Raw genomic sequence first — 12,835 nt, 5'->3', positions numbered from 1 at the left:
TAATGCTAATAAGTTTATATACTTTACAGAATTTATAGAATATGATCAGATAATTAATTTAAATAAATAAAATGGCTGTACGCATGACAATCAAAACAACATTAGTCTTGAACTGAATGTTAGTGCCATTAAAGTGTGGCAGTAGTTAAGAGAAAAAAGAAGAAAACAGACAAAAGATGCTCTCTCTCTCTCTCTCTCTCTATATATATATATCAATCAATCATTTTTCCTATTGTTGGAAAAGAAAGCTAGGTTATATATACCACACAAATTTTCCATAAATATTTTAGAAATATATACAACATTAGTAGCCCCTGGATAAGTTATTATTAAATTGTTAAAAATATATAAATGGTTGCTAGACTCAACTAAGTAAGATATTAGTGTAATATATAGCATTACTCTTTATTAAATACTATACTCTCATCTCACCTCCATTTCACTGGGTTGATGTGATAGAGTTCATCAACTCTTGAATCAGCCTTTGTTTAGAAAATATATATATATATATATATAAAATAAAAATAAAATAAAAAAAAAGGAAGCATAAACACTGTCATATTAAGCGAGTGAGATAAGAATATGGGATAGAGGTGTAGTACTTAGCATTAATAATTAAATTCGGGTATGTCTAATACTTACAAAAGATTGTTATTATCATATTAGCTACTAAACAATTAAATTCGGGTATGTCCAATGTAACAATATTATTTAAACTTACAAATAAACTGACATAAAAATCTACATGACACCATTCAACTACTCATTCATTGGCTAGGAGGCTGTTAGATTTGTCATAGATTGAGTTTGGATTAGAAAAATCTCAACATGTATCTATGATATTGTAAGCGGGAAAGAATTTGTCCCAGAATGATTATTTGTCATCGATGAAGGTTTGAAATCTTTAAAAAAAAAAAAAAAAACCTATCATATCAACTACAATAAATTTTAATTATTTAAGGATTAACGAGATAAATATAACATAGACCGCTCGCGCCATAATTGATAAAAGCTGGTAACAAAGTTGCACTAGTAGCAAGAAAAGGCACGTGAATATTTGCAAAAAGTCATAAATCAGTCCAAAAAAACAGAAAAAAACCACATTCACACCATTAAATTCCAGAAACACCCCCCGGCCCACCATTTTCCTCTCCACATCCCCAAAACCCAAACCAAATAAATCCACCCCCACACCTCCAAAAGCCGAAGCTAACCAGCCACTGAAAAAGCCTAATTCCCAGAGCACCATGTCCATGCCACCCGTGCGCGCACCACTACCCATCATTGTGCTGGCGGTGCTGCTGCACCTCCACCTCATCTCCTCCGCCGTCTCATCGGCAACCCACCACGCCAAAAACACCATACCGCGCTACCCTGATTTCCAGCACTTCAGAGTCAAAGAAACCATCGCCGATATCAAATCCAACAAGCCCACCAAGACACCACAACACACCCATGAGAAAAAATGGAAGCTGGAATTAATGCACAGAGACAATATTGTTGCACCCCATCACACCAACTTCCATGACCGTTTTCTCGAGCTCATGAAGCGTGACGCTAGAAGGGTCGCCGGCCTTGTTCACCGTCTTAGCAATGGTAGTTCCGGTGGCGGTCCTCCTTTTCAGGTGGAGGATGATTTCGGGTCGGAGGTGCTTTCCGGCATGGATCATGGAACCTGGGAATATGTGATTCAGATAGGCGTTGGTAGCCCTCCGACGACTCAGTACATGGTCATCGATCTCGGCAGTGATGTTGTGTGGGTTCAGTGTCAGCCTTGTGACCAGTGTTACCCGCAGTCCGACCCGGTTTTCAACCCGGCGCATTCCAGTTCGTTTTCCAGAGTTTCTTGCAGCTCCGCCGTGTGCGACCGCCTCGATGGCGGCGGTTGCCACAAGGGTCAGTGTATGTACGAGGTGTCCTACGCCGACGGGTCCTACACCAAAGGCACGCTGGTGCTCGAGACGCTGACGTTGGGTCGCACCACAATTCAGCATGTGGCCATCGGGTGTGGGCACAAGAATCGAGGCATGTTCGTGGGAGCCTCCGGGTTATTGGGCCTTGGAGGCGGGTCCATGTCGTTTCTGGGTCAGCTTGGCGGGCAGGCTGGCGGTGCGTTCACTTATTGTTTGGCAAGTCGGGGCACCGGCTCGTCCGGGTGGATGGAGTTCGGGCGCGGAGCGTTTCCCGTGGGGGTTGCGTGGGTCCCCTTGCTCCGGAATCCACGGGCTACGAGTTTCTACTATGTTGGGCTTTCGGGTCTCGGAGTGGGAGGTACCCAGGTACCCATTTCAGAAGATGTGTTCCGGCTTACCGAATTGGGTGACGGAGGGGTTGTTATGGACACCGGCACCCCGGTGTCGAGGCTGCCAACTTTGGCTTATGAGGCGTTTCGCGACGCTTATATCGCACAAACCAGGAACCTTCCTCGGGTCTCCGGAGTGTCCATTTTTGACACATGCTATGATCTATCCGGATTTGTGACGGTTCGGGTACCAACCGTATCGTTCTATTTCTCGGGTGGATTAATCCTTACCCTTCCGGCACAAAATTTTCTAGTCCCTGTGAATGATGTGGGAACTTTTTGTTTTGCATTTGCTCCATCCCCATCTGGACTTTCTATTTTGGGGAACATTCAACAAGCAGGGATCCAGATTTCCATTGATACCCTTGGGTATATGGGGTTTGGTCCAAACGTTTGTTAATTTTGCTATTTTGGGTCATATAACATCATTATTATTTTAATTAAATTAGCTAAAAAAGTAGGCACATAACAATATTAATATATTAATAAAATTCTCAATACACTGGAGATCTCCTGCCCAAAAATTTATGGTGAAGATTACAAGATTGGAGAAGAACTCCAGTATTTTTTAACTGGATGCAATCTTCCCTGTAAAAGTACAGGAGAATCTTCTGTGATTTTATTAATAATTTTGTCAGGTGCCTCATTATTTTAGCTAATGTAATTAAGGTATTGATGTTGTTATGCTGCTATTTTTCTAGGTAATGTAATTATATACTGTGGTTTGCTTTTCCACTTAGTGAGAAACTAAGTTATAATAGTGTTTAAAAGGGTTAATGGAAAGTGGTAGTTTAAAAGAGTTGTATATCCCTAAGAGAAATTTGAAGGCAGTCAAAAGAATCACAAAAGGAAAAAAGCAAAGTTACTACTTGGGTATTAGAGAACCCTTTATGTACCATGAGAGAGTCCAATTCCCCCCTTTTCTCATTACACAAACAGTCTTTATGATGGCTTTGATCCTTATACACTAGACATGCCCCAACATCATCTTTTTCTTATCTTTCCCCAATAGAAAGATTCTCTCTCTCTCTCTCTCTCTCTCTCTCTAGGGTTTGAATCACAAGACAAACAGGGAGCCACCATGGTGTGCATGTGAAGCTATCACTAGGGATCTTGGTCACCCCTCCTGTTACCTGAGCAAATTACAAAAAGGGTTTGCTTTTCCTATTTTGAAAGATTTGAGTTTAAGATATTACTTTCCACCCTTTTATATATTGGGGAAATTAAGAAGAATCATGACAAGCTGACAACTTGAGTTTTGGGATGTAGCTAGTGGCTACAATCTCCTATCCAGATTGCAGTCCATAGCTATTGTGAGAGGCCCCTAATAAGATCCACCTACTTGAATAAATGTTCGAGTTTTCATAATTGCTTGTCTGATTGCAAGAATAGACAATTGCAAGGGATTCGGTCTATTTTACCCCGTCAAAAAAAATAAAGGACACAATTCTACCCTATTAACCCGCCTTGGGTTTTGTGAGGACTTTAAGAGGCCCACTAAAGTTGGAAAATTTGCAGGGGAAATAAGTAAAAAGAGAACAAGCAAGGTAAGCTTTGCTCAGAAAATAGCATGATTTGGGATAACATCATTTGCTTAGAAAAGCTTTGCCCTAACTTTGCCAAAAAGCACTGGACAAAATCATTATTGCTTGGAAGTCCTTTATCACTTAAACAATTTTCTCTCAACTGTACCAAATCTTTTGAGTGCTCACCTGTGCTTGAGCAAATTCTTTAGTTCAATCTATCAAAGGTTGGAAAGATAAATTCCATGAAAATGGCTCAAGCCTCAAGGGGCTTAAGCCAAAGTAAAAGCACATGTGACTTAAAAAAGGTTCACATTAAGAGGTTCCAGGAAACCCCATATACAATTAAGTTTCTTGACTTTTTGCTCATATTACTGGTTAGATATTCTATAAATGTTAGAATGAACACGATTGAACACCCAATTCTGCTCAAGTTCTTCCCTTTATTTAAAGTACTTCAGCTTGAAAATTGATGAACACACACCGCCCCCCACAAAAGGAGAGAGAATATACAAAAGGTGGAAAGAGTAACATACTTGGTCAAAGAATCAATGAGAGAAGTAGGGGTTAATATGAACAGCTGCCTAATACTAGATTTAAGTAATGTCATTTAGTATTATTATATGACTACTATACAACTTCATGATCTGGTAATGAAAATCAGTCATTGGATTAACACTTGTAAAAAAAATAAAAAAATCAAAGACAAATTTTCAATGACACGTTATCCCAATTATATAGTAGCCACATAATAGTCTACTAAATAGCATTACTCACTAGATTTTGATCGAAAGAAAGAGCATGTATAAGCATAGCAAAGCTGTGAGAAACATTGATCCAGGTTCAAAGTTTCATCTTTTCCGGGTCCAACTTAATTGGGTCCACATCCCCTTTACCCTATCCTCCTTCCTACCAAGGTGTGGCATCTCATGATTTCTATGGACAGCTGAAAAATTATGAAGTGAAAATGCGTAGCTTGATTGAGTGGACACCACCACCCACAATCAGGCTCCTGCCAAGCCTTCTTTCTTTTCTCTTTCCCCTTTTTTGGTCCTTCAATCCAACCTCTGATGCAAGGCCATGATCCAATGAAATCATATAAATCAACAGCATCCCAGAATTCTATATTTACAACAAGGGGCATTGAACAAAAAAGCAGCCAGATTGGATGCCACTAAGAAGTTTTGTCTAAATATCACCTGCCACTTGAATCACAAAAAAATGTTGGAGAAAAGGCCATCTGAGCACATTTACTGGATGGTTTAGTTCACTCTGTTTGCCATTGATGAGAACAAAAATGCCTTTACATGGGCCTCAAAACTCGTATAAGTTACCATTGAAATGCACTAAACTTTCTAGGCTAGTTGAGCCACAGTGTCAGCAGGCACTATAAGTGCAGCTACAAATTATCTTCTTGTCACATTCACTGATCAATATTCAAGTTTTGAGTCTCTTGAGTTGTTTTCTTTTTCTCTAGAAAATCAGGAGTGCAAAATTACCAAAATCCAGAACACGGAGTAAATCAGAGAACACGGTATTTAGACCAACTTCACCATTAAGAGTGGCAAAGCCCCCACTTTGGTCTTTGATAGTGATCTATGTTACAGTAACAAGAAGAGTCTGTCCAATTCTATGTGCTCGATCAACAGCCTAGTCTTCCTTGGTTGGCTTCCACCAAAGATCCAATAACATGACATGCAGCAACCATGTTTAACCCAATGTTTCTTGTTTTTAATGACATCGAGCATGACAGTCACCTACAACAAATAATAGTCATTGAAACAATCGTGCATTATATCATCACTTTGTGCTAACAAAGTACTACCACAAAGCACATCTAGGAGGGTGGTCTTGTAATAATATCCTATCTTTGAAGAACATTTTGTCAGCTAATACAATTATGACTTTCAGAAACCTTTATTACTGATACCCACCTTGCCAAAAGAAAATAAAATATTAGAAGAAAAACAAACTGAAGGCATTCCAGGATTGTTTTCACAGTTCCACAAGGTTAACACAAAAAGTACCACCACAAAGCACATCTAGGAGGGTGGTCTTGTAATAATATCCTATCTTGGAACAACATTTTGTCAGCTAATACAATTATGACTTTAGAGATACCTTTATTACTGATACCAACCTTGCCAAAAGAAAATACAGCATTAGAAGAAAAACAAACTAAAGGCATTCCAGGATTGTTTTTACAGTTCCACAAGGTAGGGGCCAAGCCTCTGAATCAGTGTTGAAATATCTAAGCCATGTCCCTTGCACCCAGAGTCATTGTGCCATCAAGCCACCTGTATTGGGTACAAGACTGGTTCAGTGAAATCCCCACCAAGACCAACATGCTGATCCATGGGGGAAAATTAATTGCTCTTATTGGTCCTTCAGCTGGTAGCTTTGAACGAATTGCTGTGTGCTTTGTAGCATTAACACCTTAATGGCAATTCTTTGTGTATGCCTTTTTCGAAGACAAAGAACTTCAATTACATTTCATGGAACTATGCATATTATAATGTGCCCACATAATTTGAAGAACAGCTCTGATTTGAGATGAACTATAATCATTCTACAGAACTACTGAACTAAGAGTGAACTGAAAACTCATAGGACTGCAGACAACTGCTCAACAAGCTTTGCAAAAAGTGACCTTGGAACCAAGTTGTTCTTTACATTCAGGTGCAAGGCATGTATTATGACCACCTTGCAAATATTATGATATACATAGATAGCAGAAAACATAGGCACACAAGTTAATGACAGGGCCATCAGGTCAGGTGGATCCTGTACAAGCATCAGATACTAGAAGAGTTAGAATGGAAGGTCATGTGACAGAACATTCTTCTAATGTAGTTATCTGTTGTTGATTTGCTAAGGGATGAAAGATGAGATGAACGACAACAATGACCAAATACACAATTAATCAGTGAGCAGCCTAACAGAGGAAACAATTGTTCAAATGTGAAATGATGAAGTAGATTGAGGATATTATACATACATGCATAAAGGCATATAAACATGTACAGATACATAAAGACGTCTTCATCACATCTAAGTCAAGTTCACTTAAAATATACGAGCAAGAGAGCATAAGAAGAAAGCTCTAATCTACAACGCTTTTATTAGAAACCATAATCAAGAAAATAAGCAAGTTTCAGCTCCAAAAAATTAAATTTAGGAAACCACCATTAAACCCTAACGCCTATTAGGCTATTACAAACTATTTATAATTATCACCAATACTTAGTCACCAAGTTTTCTAGAACTCGAAGACTATAAATAAAACAAGCTCAAGCCCTATTGGAATTTATTATTATTATTATTATTATTTATTTATTTATTTTTATGATGAGGAACCCCTCCAAACCAGAGCCACTTCATATACCCACTCTTGTTGGGTAATACTTTGGCTTCGCCGACGGACTGGCCCCAATGAATTGTTTGCACCCAAGAAGATTCGAACCTTAAGCTTGATGGGAATGCCACCAAAATCAAGACCCTTACCACTTGGGATCCGGATCCCCTCAAATTGGGGAGAAATTAGAGATTTTCCAATTGTTAATCGTGGTCCTTCATTTTAAATCCAATGGTCTATAAAATTATTTAAACCTTGGTAAAACAAAAGCCAGCATTTAATGAATCGGTTATACAAAAACAGCTGACATTTTATAGACCATTAGATTTAAAATGAAGGGCCACGATTAACAATTGGAGAATATATAATTTCTCCCCAATTGGAGGGGATCTGAATTCTACCACTTGAGCCAACCCCTATTGGAATAGTATAAAACCCATTTGTAATAAAATCCATAAATCTGCTCCTTTCCAGGTTTAATTTTCTAAAATGCCCTTACTAAAACTGGAAAATGAAAATTATAAATATTAAGATAATAGATAATTAACCAAGCTTCTTCATCCTCCTCATCGCTCCTTCATCACACACATCTCTTGAAGTCCTTCCTGTGACAAAATGTGCCCAGAGTAAAACATTTCTCAGATGAGCTCTATCAAACATAGTTGATGAAAACACCGCGCCTTCAATTAAAAACTTAAGAACACCAACACATATCTAATTATTTATAGCCCTTGGAACTAGGTAACATAAATCTACAAAAGCCCTGTATACACTATAGCAACAATGAGAACATTCAGACTGCTTTCCCAGTAGATGCAAAAAGTTACATTAACAAGAACTTATAAGTACTAGCAGCAGCATGTGCCCACAACACACAAACTCATAATTTTCAGTTCCATAAACTAGGACTCGGATTTTGCAAACTCAGAAAAAGAAGAATGTCATAGAAAATTGAAGGTACTTTATTGAATTGAATTGGTGAATATATGGTCATAAAATCTTAATCAAACACCATTTAAAATTTCATTAGGACTGATCATTTGGAGACCATGATACCATAAATATTATAAATCGCTGTTAATCTCAATACAAAAATGCCCTTGTTCCTTCTCTATGATCTTGCTTGCTCTTTTAACAACTTCATAGTCTCTTCAATGGGCACCACTGCTTCAAATTTTCTTCTCAAAATATTGATGATTTTACCACATACACCACAACCAAAATACAAAGATTATAAATCAAGGGGCAAAATTAGCACATACAATTAGTCCAATCCTTATTTCATCAGTATTTCTTACATTAACCTTTTCAAGCATTAAAAAAATCCAAGACTGTACCCAACTATATCAATTTGCTCATCATGCATACAAACTTTAAGCATAAAGTTATACATTTTTTTTTTCCTTTAGGGCGGGTGGGGGGTACTTGCTCCAAAATTTTGTCAACTAACCCTTTACTTCAACCATTATCATCATAACATTTGATATGTCCTTTTCTATTACTTTCTTTCATGGAAATAATGTAGGGCTATTATATTCATTTTCCTGAGAAGTCAGGGAAAACTGAAATCATCTTTTCTTTGTATTTATTATAAAACCCACTGTCACAAAATAATGGGGCTAATATGTCTTATACTCTTACAGAGTTCCTGTCCTAAAATGAACTCAAACATGCATATGACGTGAATCAACACAAAGCAGCAAGTCTTGGGAGACACCGCTAGGTTACACAAGAAATAGGGAAACACAGAGACACAGGTAGGTCCAAAAAAAGGAAGCAAAAAAAGATACTCAAATGGTCATGGATCATATTAAGTCATATCCACTACAGTGAATTAATCCATTTCAGAAAAGAAAAACTTACCCCCCAACAATCCCAGCCACCCAAAATATAAGAGAAAGCATTCACCTTTTGTACGAAGCAGCATTATAGCTCTCAAAAACAGCTTGAAGCTTCCCGCACCCATGAAGTGAATCTCTGGATATTGGTATCTTTTTTGTGCGTAAAATAATTTGTGTACAGAATGATGTAGACGCGCACATCTTAAGTTGGAACCCCACTCACCTCAAATATCTGTACCAGTTCTTGGGTTCATGTATTTTAAGTTTATCCAGAACCCTTTTTCTTTAATAGAAGTAAAGTAAATTTATTAAAAGAAAAATATGCAGCAACATCAAGAACAAAATAAATAAATAGCACAAAAACACCCAATGAATTTGATCTCAAATAGTTTTTTTTTTTTTTGGCAGTAAGGTGGAAGTGACGTTATGGGTTCATGTTGGTGTGAGTGTGTAACTTACGAATAAAAAAAACATAAAAAATGATAAAGAAACAATGCCGTAGATCTAAGCTTCATTTTCTCCTAAAACTTTGAACATTCATGTGATCTCGTCAAATGCACTACTTTAAACAAAAAGGATCACATCCCAAATAACATTAACATTAATAAAAGAGAAAAATCACTTCTTTCTCTTTTCTCTCGTATCTCAAGTGGCTAGAGCATGCTGCAGCTTTCAAGCCAAAGATTCAGTGGTGCTTGTTTGAAACACCGATTCAAAATGCAATTGATGACTTGTTGTACTTCCTTAGACATGTCTTCAGGGACCAAAAACACAGAGAGGTTGATCCAAAACCAGGAAACACAAAAAAGAATTAACTTTGTTTGTTAAATCTTCAGTTTTTTTTTTACATTACAAAAATATTGACAAACAATTTAAAATATAAAGTATTCGCTTTAACGTTACATCAAAATACTTTTTCAAACAAAAAATATAAAACATAATCTAAAAATCATTATCCCCACGATAACACCCAAAATATAAAACAAAGCATTCACCTTTATTTGTTAAATCTACCTTTTTTGTCATTTTCAAAACAAAAACGTTAATAAACAATTTAATACTTACAAATATTTATTTTTAAGTCACATCAAAACACTTTTTCAAATAGAAACTAAAAAACACCTTAAAAAAAAAACCACTATTCCCGCAATAACACCCAAAATATAAGAAAAAACATTCACCTTTGTTTGTTAAATCTCTTTAAAAAAATAAAAAATAAATAACAAACAGCCTAAAATATAAAGTACTTACTTTTATCACAAGTTAAAATACTTTTTCAAAAAAAAAAAAAGCACACCCTGCAAAAACCATTATCCCAGCGATGACACCCAAAATATAAGAGAAAGCATTCACCTTTTGTACTACGCAGCCTATTTATAGCCCTCAGAACTGCTTGAAGTTTCTGATACCCAATGGGCCAATGTAGTGAAGTCTCTGATATCCAATAAGCCACCAATTGCATTTTGAACGGGTGTTTCCGATAAACACCCATTCTTTTTGGCTCCAAGGCTGCTTACTCTCTAGCGGCCTGAGATGCAAGAGAGAAGAGAAAATAAGACAAAATTTTTCTTCAAATTGAGTTGTCAATTTATTAAAGTAAAACTATAAAATAAGTCCCCGTACTTTTACTAATTTACAATAAACTCCTTGTGGTTTGAAGATAGCCTAAGCATAATAGGAGCTCCCTGATATATGTAAAAATAATAAATTAATCCCTACTATCAAATTTCATAAAAAAGAAAAATCTAGACAAATTTGTTACTGTTTTTTATGATTGTATCAGTTTCAATGAAATTACAACATGTGTCACGCATAGGGGTGTTAAACAAGCAAGCTGTTTGCTCGGGATGGGCTTGTATAGGGGTGTTAAGTGAGCAAGTCACTCGCTCGCGAGCTCGGGATCGGCTTGTATAAATTCTGCTCATGCTCGACTCGATTATTAAATGAAATGCTTTATAAACATAAGTTTTGGCTCGAATATTAAATGAAGCAAGCTCGGCTCGACTCAATTAGGCTCGTGAACAAGCTCATTCACTGCTTGTCTGGTGAGCGAGAGTGAGAGAGTGGGAAATGAGAGTTAGGGTGAAAGATGCAATGTGACTAGTGAGGGAGATTAAGAGAGAGATGTTGAAAAAAAAAAAAAAATTTAGGCGGTGTTGTTCCAATACAGTCTAAATACAATTTGTTAACTTGTCTCACATTACTAAAAAAACACAAATCCCCAATTTTGTTTATCTATAAAAGATGCATATCCTCTCTCTTCGAAACAAAGTGCCTTGTTGTATTAACTCATACTTCATACTCGGTTAGTTAGGCTAAGCAAATGCTTATATGCAAGCTCGCTTCTTGAGCCGTTTAAGAGTATTTAAAATTTAAATTTATAAATAAATAAATATAAAGCTGGCTCGGCTTGACTCAACTTATTATGAGCTCGAGCTCAATTTTTTAGCTCGTCCTTCAGCTCGAGAAAAATTCAAACGAGCCAAACCCGAACAAGAGAAGTTCACTCAGACTCAGCTCGTTTACACTCGTTCGTATAAGTTCGGCTCGTGTACGATCCGATTATTAACGAAATGTTTTGTGAACACAAATCTTTATTCGAATATTAAACAAAGCAAGCTTGACTTGACTCGGTTAGGCTCATGAGCACGCTCGTATAAGCTTGTATATATATATATATATATATATATAAAAGTAACAAAAAAACAATGATCAATATATATTATTTGATGTGGTAAATAATTATTTGTAATGATAAGTTGTAGTTAAATTAAATAAAGGGTCAAATATAAATTAACAACCTTTTTATCTGACCATCCGATCTATTTTTAATGATCGGACGGTCAGATTTTGTTCTGATCATCTAATTTATTTATTTTAAAAGATCAAACGATCAGATGGTTGAATTTGGATTTGGCCGCACAATCTTTTTGTTTTTTTTTTTAAGATAGGACGGTCGGATTTCGGTCGACGAGATACAGCTGGCCATTGAGAGAAGTGCGTGTGGGACATAAGTGCCTGTAGGACGTGATACAGCTGCTGTGATGAATTAAATTCCAATCGTTTGATAAAAAATCTCAAGTTTAAATATCGATTTGGATCATTTTTTAAATCCTTATATATTGAGCTTACAATAGATGCGTGTGCAGGAGAAGAACGGTCTTCAAAAATTTTAAATGAGTGGAGTCAGTGGACAGCTTTCAACGTGCACGTTGAGAGCTTTTTCCACTACCCAATGCTCACAGCTTCTATTCAATTAAGGCAAAGAAAATTTTATTGACAAACATTTATTCTCAGGCGTCCCTTTTTTATGATTTAAATTCCAACCGTTGGATCTTCAATTGTGAGTTACTGTTGTCCCAAGCACCCACAAAAAATACTCTCTTCATTTCAAATTCCTTTAATTTTTTCTATTTACTGCATTTAAAAGTGTAAAATTGTCCAAATTTTTTTGAGGTTAAAATTTTTAGACAACACTTTCCTTCTAAATGCACTAACTATAAAAGCCACCCCATGGGTGGAAAGGGGTGGCCGCGAGCCACCCCAAACCACCTGGGGTAAACCACCCCTATGGTGGCTCGCGGCCACCTCATAGGGGTTGGGGGGTGGGGCTACCCTTCAATTTTTTATTTATTTATTTTTTTTTTAGATTTAATTTTTTAAATTAAATTAATATTTTAATAAGGTAAAACATGTAGTTTTGAGTGGTTCTAACGGCAGTTAAAAAATGTTGACAGTAAAAAATTTATTATAGTTTCGATTGATCCAGAGAGTTAATTTTTTTTTAAAAAAAATATTTATATAGTTTTTAATT

The 12,835-nt window shown here is 36.6% G+C and overlaps 1 protein-coding gene across 1 annotated transcript; it reads left to right on the top strand.

Annotated features, from left to right (window-relative positions):
- Window positions 1–1,210: 1,210 nt before the first annotated feature.
- LOC132175659 (protein ASPARTIC PROTEASE IN GUARD CELL 2) lies at window positions 1,211–3,079 on the top strand. Its single transcript, XM_059587674.1, has one exon. It carries the CDS (start codon window positions 1,248–1,250, stop codon window positions 2,700–2,702), a length of 1,455 nt encoding a protein of 484 aa, XP_059443657.1. The 5' UTR covers window positions 1,211–1,247; the 3' UTR covers window positions 2,703–3,079.
- The last annotated feature ends 9,756 nt before the right edge of the window (window positions 3,080–12,835 follow it).

This window comes from Corylus avellana, chromosome ca3 (assembly GCF_901000735.1).
Source record: "Corylus avellana chromosome ca3, CavTom2PMs-1.0".
Lineage (NCBI taxonomy): Eukaryota > Viridiplantae > Streptophyta > Magnoliopsida > Fagales > Betulaceae > Corylus > Corylus avellana.
The sequence above is the reverse complement of the archived record's forward strand: the minus strand, read 5'-3'. Positions and strand labels throughout refer to the sequence as shown.